A 16,362-nucleotide genomic window follows, 5' to 3' on the forward strand; every position below is an offset into this window, starting at 1 on the left:
AAATTGAGACAAGCCCTAATGTTCTTTTTGCTTAACAGTGGTTTGCGTCTTGGACATCTGCCATGCAGGCCGTTTTTGCCCAGTCTCTTTCTTATGGTGGAGTCGTGAACACTGACCTTAATTGAGGCAAGTGAGGCCTGCAGTTCTTTAGACGTTGTCCTGGGGTCTTTTGTGACCTCTCGGATGAGTCGTCTCTGCGCTCTTGGGGTAATTTTGGTCGGCCGGCCACTCCTGGGAAGGTTCACCACTGTTCCATGTTTTTGCCATTTGTGGATAATGGCTCTCACTGTGGTTCGCTGGAGTCCCAAAGCTTTACAAATGGCTTTATAACCTTTACCAGACTGATAGATCTCAATTACTGCTGTTCTCATTTGTTCCTGAATTTCTTTGGATCTTGGCATGATGTCTAGCTTTTGAGGTGCTTTTGGTCTACTTCTCTGTGTCAGGCAGCTCCTATTTAAGTGATTTCTTGATTGAAACAGGTGTGGCAGTAATCAGGCCTGGGGGTGGCTACGGAAATTGAACTCAGGTGTGATACACCACAGTTAGGTTATTTTTTAACAAGGGGGCAATTACTTTTTCACACAGGGCCATGTAGGTTTGGATTTTTTTTCTCCCTAAATAATAAAAACCATCATTTAAAAACTGCATTTTGTGTTTACTTGTGTTATATTTGACTAATGGTTAAATGTGTTTGATGGTCAGAAACATTTTGTGTGACAAACATGCAAAAGAATAAGAAATCAGGAAGGGGGCAAATAGTTTTTCACACCACTGTACATGGGTGTACAGAATAAAATTATATTGATTATTATTAATTGATTATTTAGATTTTTAAATCATTTAACACATGATACATAACCCAACAGTTGGAATTAGGTGGGAAATGGGGACCAGGGACAGTTTTTTCAATTCCTAGTAAACTGTTATTTATCTTGCATATGTTGTAATTCAGTGAAATTGACCACAAAGAAAAAAAGAATTCAAAATGAAGAAGAACAAGAAGCTTGTACTTGGATTTGATTTTTTTTGATGAGCATAAACATATAAATCAATAGATCATTCTATTGAAAGAGTACATTTTTGTCTTATTGATTTGTATAAATATTTTCAGATAATAAAATGAACAGAAAACAAAGCAATAATTATGGGTCCCAATCTAGTGTAAATACCATCGGAACAGAAGACTATGTTGACACATTTCAAGATATGATTGTTAAACATGTTGCAGGTAAGTGGACATTTATTTGCTTTGTATTACTATAGACAATTACAGTGAAGTTTATCTAATAAATTGTTAAGTCATGTAGTAAAAAATAAGGTCGCATGTAGTCCAAAATCCATATTTCCATAGACATATCCTGAAAATTATCTTAAATATGGAAACTGTTAAAATATGTTATCAGTTAATAGTCTTCAGTTGCCAAGGCGGTTAAATTAATAACTTGATTTATTAATTTAGCAGGCACTTTTACATGGGGGATTGCTTAAATAAAGCTTAAGATATATAGTACCAGCATAGTCACTCATGACAAAAAATAGTGGACAACACTTTTACTGTGCTTATGGCCAAAAAAAAAAGAGAAGACAAAACCTCTGTGACTTTTAAGTAAAGAGAATAGTTGGGCACAAATTGGCAGGAGCGCCATTAATGAAAACGGCTTAACTTGCTGAAGCTTTCATGAAAGAGTAGTGTCTGTGAAGATGTTAGTGTAGCACATGGAAAGAAGAACATTATCAGCAAAAAACAACTTTGGTCTGAAGTGTATGCTTTTGTATCATGGTGCACATGCTATATTTTAAAATGCACGAATAAACACACACTTGACAGCTAATTTATGCCTGAAGTATTATCAAGCAATTTATTCAAGAGTAGTCTTTGAAAAACTAAACAGTGCAGTAAACTGTATTTAGATTGTACTACAAACTACTCATTATACCTGGAAATACATATTTATGCATAAAATGTTGTGTGAAAAATAAGGCAAAAGTATAAAACTGATTGATGCAAAGTAACTGTCACTATGATCTTTACAAATAGGCAAGTGTACATATGGTGGACACCAAAAAAAAACTCTGGTTTTACTCAAAAAGTGAAATATTCTAGTCATTTCATTGTGACTGGTTTTGTATATCTTTAATCTGTTCAAACTCCCGGTCAATTCTAATTGCTACTGAGTGACCAGCTTCACCCATTGGTGCAGCATTTCTTTAAAGTATGGAAGAGTATCTTCCTTGATGTCAATGGCCCATACAAAGTCTCTGGAGTGCTGTTACTCATCTCATCGTTTCACTGAACATAGAAATGCAGTAAACCTTATGTCATTGCTTCCTCAGTGAAAAGATTTGAAGTCAATTAAGCTTTTATTTTTGGCTTTAACTATGTTCACCACATCAGCTGAATGGTGGTTATTTGAGAGAATGATGCCAAAACTCTCAACACTGGTTGAATTCTGTGATCTATTATTTCTCTATTTATTATCTGTTAATAGATCTATTATGTGACTGAATTTGGATGTTTTCCTGTTTTTGATTTCTAACTGAAAATTGGCCATACTGTATATTTGGATACATAATAAATATATATATAAATAAACATGTACAGTATACTATTTTATGTATGTGTGTATAGTAGTAGTAAAAATTATTGTTGTATATGGGTATATAGTCTCCTATCAGTGGCATTTTTCCTCAGCATTTTAACTAATATTTTAATTTAAGGAGTGCCTTTGTTGCACTTTGACGATGTGACTATAGACAGTGACTTGGATTCAGTGAGGACAGAAAAAGTCCAGAAGCAGTTTCAAAAAGCTCTCACCACCAGAAATGGTAAAATATTTTCAATCTGTTGAATCTTGTTTTTATTTTTTTCTTTGAATTACTATTTTTCTTTTGCTGTCTCTTTGATTTTGAAGTAAATGGACATATCTGTTATGCTATTTTTTGTTTGATTGAGTAGTATGCCATTTTATTGTTCTGCTTTTTGAAAATAAAATGAAAATGTATATCATATATATTTATATACTGTATGTAAGATTATTATAAAAGGTTTTAATTATAATGTTAATTAATAAAACATTGTCATTATTTGGTGATATTATTGTACTCTCCCTATTGGGTCCAAGGTGCAGCCTTATCAGTCCCATTCAGGCTAGGATGGCATGTCCAAAGAAGCAATGCATTTTTTTTCTCTAGGGTGTATTTTTAAAGTGAAAGTTGCAAAAACAAACATAATTTATACACTTTTAATCCATGGTAAAGACTGTCAAGCTAACAGATTGTTTTGACTAGCCAGATTCAGAATTTCACTCTATAACCCGAGCCATTTCATATTTATCTGACCAAGATGGCCATACCAGAGTTATACTGAGCAGGAAGAGTGATATTAAAGAGCTTTTAAACATTTAGACACATGCAAAAGGCTTTGCTAAAGTGATCAAACATAAAAATTGTTATTTAGCTCTACTGTACAGAATTTAATTTGCTGTGACTGGTCAGCATTATTAAACTATTGTCAGTAGCAGTTTGCAGCAGACTTTTGATACTCCAAATATTTGCTTGTATATATGGTCAACTTTCTTTGCAAAAACTTTAGAGGAACACTAATAGTCTGCCTTCAGACTACAGGCTGATATTTCTGATGACAACCTTCCCCAACTTCCACTAACACTATATGACATACAGAACTTTATTTCTCCCCAGGGGGAATTTGGCTTTTAACAGAAGCTCTTTAAATAAATAAATACTTAAATAGGTGGTTAAATAAATATTTACACACACTTTGGTCTGAATACATACCAGAATTTCTATAAAGCACAAAAATTAAAAGAAAGAAAACGTCTGACATGGCAGTCCCAGTTACACTGAGGCATTATGCAGAAGTATTGCTATTCGTATTAAGGAGCCCTATTAGTGTTTCTTCACACACTTCTGCTTAATGATTTGTTGGCTGAAAGTCCTCAGTTGTTAGTGTCTCAGGAAGAGGATGTACAGCATGTTCATAATGGCACATAGTTTTGTTTTAACTCTGTCCTTTGCGACTACCACCTGGGGGTCCAGAGTGCATCCTACAACATTTAATTAGCTTGTTGATTCTGTTGGCCTCTCTTGAAGTGATGTTACCAGCTCAGCACATCACAGTGTAGAAAATTGCATTGGCAATTGCAGAGTTATTGAAGATATTCCATATTAAAGGAATGCACTCTTCTAAGGGAAAGAGCCTGCTCTGCCATTTCTTATAAAGTTCCTCAGTGTTCTGAGACCCGTCCAACCTGTCATTAATGTAGATCCCCAAATACTTCTAGAATAGATCACCTCTACATCCACTCCTTGAATTGGGACTGGACATAAAGACTCTTTGTTGCAGCAAACATCAATAACCAGTTCTTTGGTTTTGTTGATGTTAAGATGCAAACAGTTTTCTTTGCACAAAGAAACAAAGTTCTCTACCTGACTCCTTTACTCTGTCTTATCCCCTTTGTTAATACACCACATAAGTACAGAATCATCTGGGAATTTCTGCGGCACCAGTTCAAGAAGAATAAGTAGCTTAGCAAATGCTAAATGACTACAAATGTTTTTCTTTTATTTTTTAAGAATTACAAACATCTTATGTGATGTTTACATTGTGAAAACAGGATGATAAACTCATACTTCACTTACCTCTTTGCAGCTGTTTTGTGAGGAAGCAAATCATATTACTTATTTGTATCCATTTCCAATTCAGCTTTATCCAGTTGCAGGTTCACAAATGCCGTCGCCTATTTAAGGTCATATTCATGCATACACTCACACCAGGTCAATTCACAGCGTCCAATTGGCCTAGCATGTTTATTTCAGGAATGTGGGATGAAAAAAAAAAAATACATGCACACAGGGAGAAAGCCCAAACTACACACAAATTATAAATGGGCTGATCTAGTGAGACAACAGGACTGACTGCTATTCCACCATACCAGCCGTATTTAGCGAATATTGATCCATCCTCTGTTACACCTACTTAATCCAGGTGATGGTTGCAGGGCCAAGCACTCTTTCCTAGCAGCATCAAAAAGCAAACTTGTCTGGACAGAGCCAACATTTAAAAAAGTGTGTGTTATGTGTAATGGAAATGTAGTTATTTTCATTTATTTAATTCTTGTAGTTTCTAGGAAAATGTGACAATGCAGGATTATGCTGTATACATGATGAAATGTAAAGAAAATCCGTAATGTGTACAGCAATAGTATCATAAAAAGGCTTATTCTTGTGAAATCATATTTAATATAAACCTAGAAAATACAGCATTTGATATCATTGTTTTACCAAAATATACACTAATAATAAGCTTTATAGTTTGAAGTTATATGCTTTGGTTTTTGCAATAATTGTGGTTTTAACATAGTAAAATGTAGGGGTGGCATAGTGGCACCATGTGTAGGATCCAGTATCCTAGATTTGAATGCTATTTATGCCCAGTCTTCTTCTGTGTGGAGTTTGCATCTTCAAAGTGTTTGAAATTCTGTTTTAAGGAAACAAAAAAATTTACCGAGTCACCTGAAACCTGTCTGTCTCCTTTAGAGTTGCTCGCTTGCTGGCACTAGACTGAAAGTAGCTAGAAGGAAAAAGACAGAAAAGTTTTGAAAAGTGCACTTTTGCAGCTTTATTGAAGCATGCTGCCTGTGGATTAAAAAGGGTGCTTTGGCAGGTGTGGGTGAAAGGTTAGCTCACTTATATAAAGTAATGTGTGCACACGTGACAGGGGAATGGGTGACATGATCCTTTATCCGATGATAGTGGAACAAGATTTTAAAAGCACAGTGAGAATTCTGTATAGGGTCAGTTGAAGGTGAGAGACAGATGCAGTTCAGGTTCAGGCTGCATTTATGTATCTGTGTGTTGACAAGGTAGTTCGTTAGAGTATTATGGAGATGAGCATGTTTTGCTGGATGAGTTCAGCTGGAATTCCTTTGTAGCCGTGACCTGTTACTACTAGTAATAGATTTTGATACATTTGGCACTGCTTCATTAACAGTTTGTGAAGCATAGTCAAATTAACCAGATTAAACAAATGCATGTAGAGGCTGCGTTAAAAAAATGTAATCACAGAAATTTTAAACACGGTAATTGTACATGTTACCCGGTAATTAATCAGTAGCCCTAGAATAAAGGAATTGTTAGGCCAATAAATCAACATTTTCTCTGATTTTCTGTTGAGATGTTATTTCATCATTTTATCAGATAATCAGTGGCATGCACCTAACATAATAGTTTAGGTGCAGTTAGGCAGAGAGACTGGCTTTAAGTTTTTACTCGCAAGCTATATTTATTTACAAACCCGTAACAAGTACAAAATGATACACAGAATCATATAACCTGACTGATTGGGTTGTATCTTCATACAGTCCAATTAGCAACAGCAAACAGATCCAAATGTCTCTTTTTCTTAGTTGAAAGACATTAAGAGATTTCTTTCCCAGGAAAAGAGTGAGAAAGGGCAAGAGAAACAGAGAGAGGAGTGTGATAATGTGCCTCACTGGCATTACCAGCCATTAAATAAAATTAGTTTTGTGTCCTCTGCAGGGTTATGAGAAAGGCATTTGGTTGGGGGGAAAAAAGGAGAAAAAGTATAAAGAATAAAAGTTTGCCTTTTTTGTCAATTTAAAAAGTGCAGCGGGACGTCTTTGCAGACTATATGAGCGCCTTCTGGGGAGCCTCACGGCGGGTCTCGTGTAGGAGTGGATTGGCGTTGTCTGTCTTCCACTCGTGCGTGTGCCTCCCGCGACCTCATAACGCTAGAAGAAGAGAAAGTGCGGAACGTCTTAGTATCGGCTTGCCGCAGTTTATAAAAGGGATCCCGTATCGGCAGTTGCCTGGACAGTAGCTCGGAGAAGGGAAGAAAAAAAGGACTTACTTTCAGTTTTATGAGAGAAGCGCAATTCGCGTCACAAAGGAAGGCTCGGTTATAGTAAATTTTGCAGGGTAGGAGACGCCACTCTTCGTAGACGCGTCCACATTATCGCGCGCCTGTGAAAGGATGCCGTTCGACAGCTTAATTGGTCAGCACAACGGCGCCGAATACAAAAGAAAATTTCCGACCTTTACAGCGGGTCTTCTGGGTTGATCGAGAGAGAAACTTGGTAGAACATTATCTGGAGTTTACCAAGCACTGCGGCTTGTGCCTTGATTATTGTAAATATTTTTTTTTCCTTGTATAAATATCTCTGGATTTACTTTGGTGGAGATATTTATTGGGTTGTGTTTAATGGTGCACTGTTTAGTTTTGTATATACACTTTTTTTCTCTTTTTCTGTATTTTGAATACAGTATTCTTGTTTTGGTAATTATACACTGTTCAGAGGAGCTGCTTCCTGACTTGGATTACTGTGGAGGAAGACAAATTTATTTTTGATTTTTGTGTATATATGGGTTTTCATTAATTTGTGTGCATTTTTCTTTTTCATTTGGAACTTTCAGTCAGCACCTAGAGTGTAGACTTATGACCCCAATTCCCACTACATGGGGTGTCACAAGGAGACTCTATGAAAAATTCAGTTTTTTAAAAGACAGCAACTCCTACTCCCTCCTTACCCAATGAGCAGTGTAAGAAGGACACCCCTAGGTCATATACTGTAGGCGCAGGTTCTCATTACTGCTAGAAGGGTGTGCTGACATTTTAAATTAACCAAAATAAACTGAAATTATGTGCAAAAACAAAATCAAAAAGAGTGTTACAAAACATCATTATCACTCAGGCTCATGAGATGCGAATTCAACCCACACCAAGCTCATGGTTAGTTCCGTATAAATCCAAGCTTACAAACAACTAGGCTAAAATATACTCTAAAATCCTACTTTGCTTTCCAGCTCTTCCAGCACTCTTGTTAAGCTTAAGCAAATTTAGCTTAACAGTCTATCATCTGATACAGTATCTGTCACCTGAAAAGTTTAAAGTATTCCCCAGGGCTGAGGAAACAGAGTTGTGAAGTCAGAGGTGGAGTTGGAAGCAAAGATTGGGTTACCAGAGTACTGACTCTGACTCTGACCGAATATAAATTGTAATATAATGTGTTAAAATTTCCATATACTATTTCAATTACAACTGCATTTTTAATTTTGTAAATTTTGCCTTTTGTTTAATGTTACTCAATAAATAATATAAAAAAGCCACAATGGCATTGCTATAGCCTTTAAAAACAAACTTTAACAGATTAGGATGTTAAAAAATTGACTAAGATTCATGTTGGCAGTAACAAAATGTGTTGTATCTTGTATGCTGTGTGCTTTCATTCAACATAGTAAATACACTTATTTTCAAAAGTTTGGGGTCACCCATAAAATCTTCATGTTTTTGATAGAAATTTGTATTTTTTTCATCTAGGTACCATTAAATTGATTTAAAATATAGTCAAGCCATTACTAGTGTGTATAATGACCATTACCGTTTAAAATAACTGATTTTTGCAGTGGTAGTGCTGCTGCTTTGCAGTAAGGAGACTGTGGAAGATTGTGGGTTTGCTTCCTGGTTCCTCCCTGTGTGGATAGCGATTTGAGTACTGAGAAAAGCGCTATATAAATGTAATGAATTATTATTATTATTATTATTTTAATGTATTTTTTCACATATGGCTACAAAACTCCATTTTCAGCAGAAATTCCTTCAGTGACCTAATGTCAACTCCCTTAAGGTTATATTTAATTAGTCATGTTTACATGCTAAATGGTTATTAGAGAAACCTTTCCAATTGCAATAGCACATCTGAAACCTGTTATTCTGTTTTCTTGTGTTGAAAGGTACTGGCATTCTTAAAGTTAAGTTCTGGATTCAAAAATGGCCAAAATGAAGCAGCCATTTGTCTTTTTTTTTTTTTTTTGTGAATGAATAATACTATTTTATGTGACATAATGGCAAGAAATTGAAGATTGTATAACAGGTGTCTATTACTGACTTGAGAGAAGAGGGTGAACTGGATCTAACCATTACAGAAAATGATTGAGGAAGGCCAAGATGGACAACTGCATAAGAGGATAAGAACATCAGAACATGTTGTTTGAGAAACAAACACCATGCTGGTCCTTAGTTGACTTTTTCTTTAAGTACATACCAAATACAAAAAGACAATTCAGGAATGCTGGCCTTAGATGCAGAATTTCAAAGAAGAAAACATATGTGAAAATGTCAAATAAAAAGAAAAGGTTAAAATGGGCAAAAGAACACAGATATTGGTCAGAAGATGACTGGAAAAGTGCATCCTGTTCAACATGCCGGAGTCATTTTTTCTCATTTGCCAACAACACTGATATTTGGCATGTATTTAGTGACAAAGAGAACTGAGGACCTGTATGGTATTGTTCCTTAAGTTATACACTCTGATGTTCTTATACTCTTATGCAGTCGACTATATGGGCCTCCCCCTTCTTTTTCTATCCTGGTTAGATCCAGTTCTTTACTTCATTTTTTTGGTGTGTGGTTATCCATGCACTTATTGCAAACTCTTGCACTACTTGGTGTTCTTGTGTAGCATCTATTCAAATTTAGGCAACTCCAAATACTGATATTACATGGTTAGTTTACATTACATTGATATTACATGCTAGTTTTTCTGTGGTTCCCACAGAACACCTAGGTTGGGCCCAAACAATGGTTCAAGCCCAGCGGGCCCCCACCTTTGTTAGTCCGCTGCTGACTGCCTTACAGCTCAGGTCACTATTTGGGCACAATAATTGGTCTACTATAATTGGCAGTTGCTTCCCTAGCCCAAAGGACACTTAAAGCACCATTGCACCATTATTATCCACTCAAAACTAGTTCAGTTTCACTGGGTTCGACAAAGTATCTAGAACTTTTCCACAGCTTTGCTGAAGTCAAGGTGAAGCAAATTCAGTGGTGTTCACTCATCACTAATTGGCTATGGTTGGTTGACAAGCATGCACTGGTACAGCGCATTGCCGCACCCACCTCATGACAAAACAGCTTGGGATCCTGGTTGGCAACCCCCCAGGCAAACACGCAGTCCAGTCCCACCCTCTTGAAATGACCCTCTATCTGCCGCAGCCAGGTGTTACGTGGGTGTCACCTTGTCCTGTTCCAGCCACTTGGGTCCTCAACAATAAGGATCATGTGAGTCGGATCACCCGCGGGGAATCGCACTACATGATAATAGTGCTGTAACTGACACTTCCTCACAATGCAGGTAATGTGCCTCATTCAGGACTCTATGAGCAACCGCTCATTCGACACAAAGTCAAACCAGCGGTACCCAAGGATTCTCTGAAGACACACAGTACGAAAGGAGTCCAGTCTTCATCTCAGACAGCTGGATAGTGTCCATGTCTTGCAACCATATAGCAAGACATGAAGCACCAGGACTCTAAAGACTTCGACCTTTATCCTTTTGCACAGTTATCTGGAGCTCCACACATCCTTTTCCAGTGACCTCATGAACCCCCATGCTCTCCCAACCCGTCTACTGACTTCATAGGAAGAGTCACAAGAGACATGAATGTCACTGCCGCGATAAGTAAACCTCTCGACAAGGTCGACACTCTCTCTGCAGACAGACACACTGCTAATGGCTGTGCCTAAGAGTTCATTAAAGGCCTGGATCTTGGTTTTTATCCAGGACACTCACAAGCCCAGACACTCAGACTTCTCGCTCACTCTCTTGAGAGCCCCAATCAGAGCCTCCATTGGCTCTGCGAAGATCACAGCATCCTCGGCAAAGTCAAGATCAGTGAATATTTCTTTGCCAACAGATGCCCCACAGCCGCTGGACTCCACGATCTTGCCGAACACCCAGTCCATGCAAGCATTGAACAGAGCAGGAACAAGAACACACCCCTGACGAACCCCACAGTCAACTGGGAATAACACAGAGGTTCTGCCTCCACTCTGCACGGCATTCACAGTACCAGTCTTCAGGCTGGCCATGATATCCAGAAACTGTGAGGGAATCCCAAGAAGTCTCAGGATGTCCCACAGGGCAGATTGATCAACTGAGCCGAACACTTCATGAAAATCAACAAAAGCTGCAAAGAAACTCTACCGATATTTGTGTTTGTGCTCCATGAGTACCCTCAGTGCCAGGACTGCACCCGTCACCGGTAGGTGAGAAAGTGATCACAGATCTTATTGAGGACAACCCTAGCCAGGACCTTACTTGGTACTGAGAGCAGTGTTATCCTCCTGTAGTTGCTGCAATCCAGGCGATCACCCTTCCCTTTCCAGATAGGGATGACAAGTCCCATTTTCTAGTCAGTTGTGACCCGCTGAGCTAGCAACATTGAGCAACTGTTTAAAGCTGACCCTCTCTGGGTCCACAGTTCTTGAGGCTGATCCTCCAATTAGTGGTGAAACACCCAGTCTCACTGAAATTGCACAGGTGGTGAAGCTGCAGGGATCTTTGGTATCTGGGGTGAACTTCTTCAGGCTGGTGGTAAGGCTGTCCTCCTGACATTGCAAGCAATCTTTGCTTCCATTTGGGAGACTGGCGTCATCCCAACCAACTAATTTGTTATGAAAATACAGTATTACAAGTTTGGTGATATTCATGCCTTCCATTACTTTGATTTAAAGCTTATATTTGCATGATTGCAGTATAATTATCTTTTTTACTTATTATATAAGTTTTGCTCGTGCTTATATTGAACAGTGTTTTATTTATATTCATGGTATAAAATTGACAAAAATGTTTCCTCATTAAAAGGTACAGTAAATTGCAGTGGCAATCTGATCAGTCAATGGGCTCAAAGTCCTATGAGAGAAATGTCCAGGTAAGCATACTTACGTCTAAAATAGATTGTTTTTTGAAATCTCGTTCAGTTTTGTGCTGTATTTTGCTTTGTACAGGTTGTGTTATTAAGCTTTTTTATATATATAGTGTAACAGATTGCATTGGATAGGCAGGCATTGTCAGGGGCAGAAAGAAGCATAGACTAGTCAATAATAGATACTGGACATGTTGTTCACACCGGTAACTGGAGAAACTGTCAAAGTGCCCTCCACCAAGGGGCAGTATAAGACATTTTGAAAAGGAAGTTACTACAAGAAAGAGGCAATGAAGAATTAGCAGTAGGCCAGGAGAATCACCCAAACCAAAAGGTGACAGCAGTCATTCCATCTGAGAATGTATATGTTTTCCAACTGCATATTATGGAAGGAAGATAGTATAGGAATTGCATGATATTTAGTTATGAAATGGGTTCCAAGGATGCTTGAATAATTAGGGCTGCCAGAGGGAACTCTGGGAGACCAGCTCCAGAACAATCTGAGGGTAGTCCTAAACCTGGGCAACTTTAGAGATGACAGAATCTGTTTGACTTTTCAGCTCTACAGTAATTGGTGCTCAGCTCAATTCAGTCTAGTTTGCTTACACTGTAGCTCTTGTCAGTTTTTGATATCATTGCTTGAAGAGTGAGGAAAGAATAGTTAGCAAAACTTTCACTCTTTCTAGTAAAACTATATGATTTTGTGGTACATTCAGGGTAGTGTGATTTTTAAAACACTTGCATATCACATTGCACTTGCCTGTTTCTCAAATTCAAGCTCAGATTTTTTTGCTACATGTACGCAGTTATACCTATGTAAATCCTTACATTTCGCTCAAAGACTAGTATCAGTTGTACAAAACTAACAACAGACATTAAAACAATACCAAGAATTAAAAGCAACATCAAATGATAGATATAAGATAAACTTGGGAAGAGCCTTATGCCTTGACGATAAAAGCTACTAACCTTGAATCTACTGTAGTAATGTAAGTGCTAATAGTTATAATGCCAGAATCGTGGAAGTAGGAAATGGACTGTGCAGAATTTCTGATTTCTTTAATAGTACAGTTTGCCTTTCTGAGGCATTGTGTGATATGTACAGTGCATCCAGAAAGTATTCACAGCGCATCACTTTTTCCACATTTTGTTATGTTACAGCCTTATTCCAAAATGGATTAAATTCATTTTTTTCCTCAGAATTCTACACACAACACCACATAATGACAACGTGAAAAAAGTTTACTTGAGGTTTTTGCAAATTTCTTAAAAATAAAAAAATTGAGAAAGCACATGTACATAAGTATTCACAGCCTTTGCCATGAAGCTCAAAATTGAGCTCAGATGCATCCTGTTTCCCCTGATCATCCTTGAGATGTTTCTGCAGCTTAATTGGAGTCCACCTGTGGTAAATTCAGTTGACTGGACATGATTTGGAAAGGCACACACCTGTCTATATAAGGTCCCACAGTTGACAGTTCATGTCAGAGCACAAACCAAGCATGAAGTCAAAGGAATTGTCTGTAGACCTCCGAGATAGGATTGTCTCGAGGCACATATCTGGGGAAGGTTACAGAAAAATTTCTGCTGCTTTGAAGGTCCCAATGAGCTTAGTGGCCTCCATCATCCGTAAGTGGAAGAAGTTCGAAACCACCAGGACTCTTCCTAGAGCTGGCCGGCCATCTAAACTGAGCGATCGGGGGAGAAGGGCCTTAGTCAGGGAGGTGACCAAGAACCCGATGGTCACTCTGTCAGAGCTCCAGAGGTCCTCTGTGGAGAGAGGAGAACCTTCCAGAAGGACAACCATCTCTGCAGCAATCCACCAATCAGGCCTGTATGGTAGAGTGGCCAGACAGAAGCCACTCCTTAGTAAAAGGCACATGGCAGCCCGCCTGGAGTTTGCCAAAAGGCACCTGAAGGACTCTCAGACCATGAGAAAGAAAATTCTCTGGTCTGATGAGATAAAGATTGAACTCTTTGGTGTGAATGCCAGACATCACGTTTGGAGGAAACCTGGCACCATCCCTACAGTGAAGCATGGTGATGGCAGCATCATGCTGTGGGGATGTTTTTCAGCAGCAAGGACTGGGAGACTAGTCAGGATAAAGGGAAAGATGACTGCAGCAATGTACAGAGACATCCTGGATGAAAACCTGCTCCAGAGCGCTCTTCACCTCAGACTGGGGCAACGGTTCATCTTTCAGCAGGACAACGACCCTATGCACACAGCCAAGATATCAAAGGAGTGGCTTCAGGACAACTCTGTGAATGTCCTTGAGTGGCCCAGCCAGAGCCCAGACTTGAATCCGATTGAACATCTCTGGAGAGATCTTAAAATGGCTGTGCACCGACGCTTTCCATCCAACCTGATGGAGTTTGAGAGGTACTGGAAAGAGGAATGGGCGAAACTGGCCAAGGATAGGTGTGCCAAGCTTGTGGCATCATATTCAAAAAGACTTGAGGCTGTAATTGCTGCCAAAGGTGCATAATATAAATAAAATTTATTATTATTATTATTGACAAAGTATTGAGCAAAGGCTGTGAATACTTATGTACATGTGATTTCTCAGTTTTTGTATTTTTAATAAATTTGCAAAAACCTCAAGTATACTTCTTTCACATTGTCATTATGGGGTGTTGTGTGTAGAATTCTGAGGAAAAAAATGAATTTAATCCATTTTGGAATAAGGCTGTAACATAACATAAAATGTGGAAAAAGTGATGCGCTGTGAATACTTTCTGGATGCACTGTATGTTCTGGAGAAAAGAGAGCTATATATAATTAATATTCTGTCCTATGTTTACTGCCCTTTGTTCTGTTTTACAATCCTAAACAGTGCAGGTGCCATGCCACGATGTAAAGTGGCCAGTTAGAACTGACTCCATGGTGCACGTGTAGGTGTTTTTGAGCACAGATGACAACATATACAGTAGTAAAAACTCACACAGCTGTTTTTTTTCTCTAGCTACAAGGCTCATTCTAAACTCCCAATTCAGCTCTAAAAAAGAAAGTTGATTGTTAGAAGATTTTACATCAAGACATATTAAATACTGTCCCAATCTACTGTTCCTATCATTATGATATCAATCTACATACTAAATATATGCGTTTTTAGCTATTACATCCATTATTTAATGCAGCCATAATGGCACAAGGCACAATGCTGGGTGTAGGTGTATTTATTATAGTAAATCAGTTTCCCACACAAATTCTGAGGATTTTATAATAAAGGCTTATTATCCAAGCATGGTTGTTTATTTTAATTGCATTCACAGTCTTGGCTTACCTTCAATTCTGAGTGTTCTCCTTACAACAAATTAAACAGTTATAGTGGACAGGCCACACACAATTGCATATCATAAGGATCTCTCTTGATATAATACTGTACATTATAACCAGTAAAAAGAGATGTTGCCTTTCAGTCATAATACTACAGTTAAGTCCCTTTGTCAATCATTTTAGGTATGATTGTTCAGAAAAGACAATGACAGATGATGAAAGTGATGATATGTCTGTGAAAAACAGCTGCACATTGAGGATTCATAGCCCAACAAGGTGGAACAAAAGCCAAATGCAAATTAATGAGCCATGCCAAAATGAAGTTTTACCAAATGTTACTCGGGCAAAGCAAGTGAGTAGAAAAAATGAGATGAAATGTGATTTTCTAGTAATGTATTAACAAAAATTACAAAACTGTGGTCCAGATTTGAAGTTATTTTTGCTGTGTACTTTTATTTACATTAATTTATATAGCATATTTTCATACAAAAAGTATAACTTGAGGTGTCTTACAAGATTTAAAAAAGAAATAATTATAATTTGCAAAGAAAATAAATAAACAAAGGTTAAATAAACAGTACAAACAACACATTAATATAAATGAAAATGAAATACATGGGATTGTGCTTAACTTAGATTGCTATCAGTTGTGCTCAGTTTTTACATGCATGTCTCTAATAGTTATAACTGTAAAAGTCAGAGTTCAATACAGTGGTCAAATGGGCAAGGAGAAGAGGAAAACAAAAACTCCAGCTGACAAAATGCCATTAAAGATAAATCTGTAGGAGTTGTGGTCCCAAGGGGACACTGCAGCTCCCAAACTCCCAACAAAACAGGCTCGGACACAAGTTCTAGTGAAGTCATGAGATTTATTGTGTGAAACTCTTATAAGTAATAGCTTCGCACACCACAACCACAACTCTGTTTATCTGTCTCTTTCTCCTCCGCTCCTCTCAGAAGCTTTGTCCTCCTCCTGACTCTGGCTGTCCGAGCTGAGGCAGGCTACTCCTTTTATCCAAAACTCTTAAGTACTTCTGGTGTCCTGAGACTGTGGTTTGGGAGTACTTCCAGGTGAGGCTGGAGCCCAACAAAGCAGGGCTTGCTTGTCCCCTCAGCGCCCCCTGGCAGCACCAATAGAACCCAACAGGGCTGAACTCCAGTTCCCAACGTGCCCTGTGGGACTCCATGGTGGTACCGTAACCCAGGAGGGCTGCTACCTAGCATGGCAAGACAATGCCCTGCACAAATTGTCTTGCCCTGATATTTCAATGCCATGGGAATCCTGGCCAGGTAAGTATTTATTACAGCTCTGGCTGGGATGCCAGTTCTCACCTGGC

At 38.3% G+C, this 16,362-nt stretch overlaps 1 protein-coding gene across 1 annotated transcript in view; it reads left to right on the forward strand.

Annotated features, from left to right (window-relative positions):
• Window positions 1-16,362, forward strand: part of si:ch211-102c2.8 (trichohyalin) — a 114,109-nt gene that overhangs the window by 24,495 nt on the left and 73,252 nt on the right. Inside the window, exons 6-9 of the mRNA XM_051931940.1 lie at window positions 1,115-1,231; window positions 2,722-2,829; window positions 11,685-11,751; window positions 15,209-15,377. Of these exons, the coding sequence (XP_051787900.1) occupies window positions 1,115-1,231; window positions 2,722-2,829; window positions 11,685-11,751; window positions 15,209-15,377 (461 nt within the window). The remainder of the gene's footprint in view (window positions 1-1,114; window positions 1,232-2,721; window positions 2,830-11,684; window positions 11,752-15,208; window positions 15,378-16,362) is intronic.

Source organism: Erpetoichthys calabaricus, chromosome 1 (assembly GCF_900747795.2).
Source record: "Erpetoichthys calabaricus chromosome 1, fErpCal1.3, whole genome shotgun sequence".
NCBI classification, from domain to species: Eukaryota; Metazoa; Chordata; class Cladistia; order Polypteriformes; family Polypteridae; genus Erpetoichthys; species Erpetoichthys calabaricus.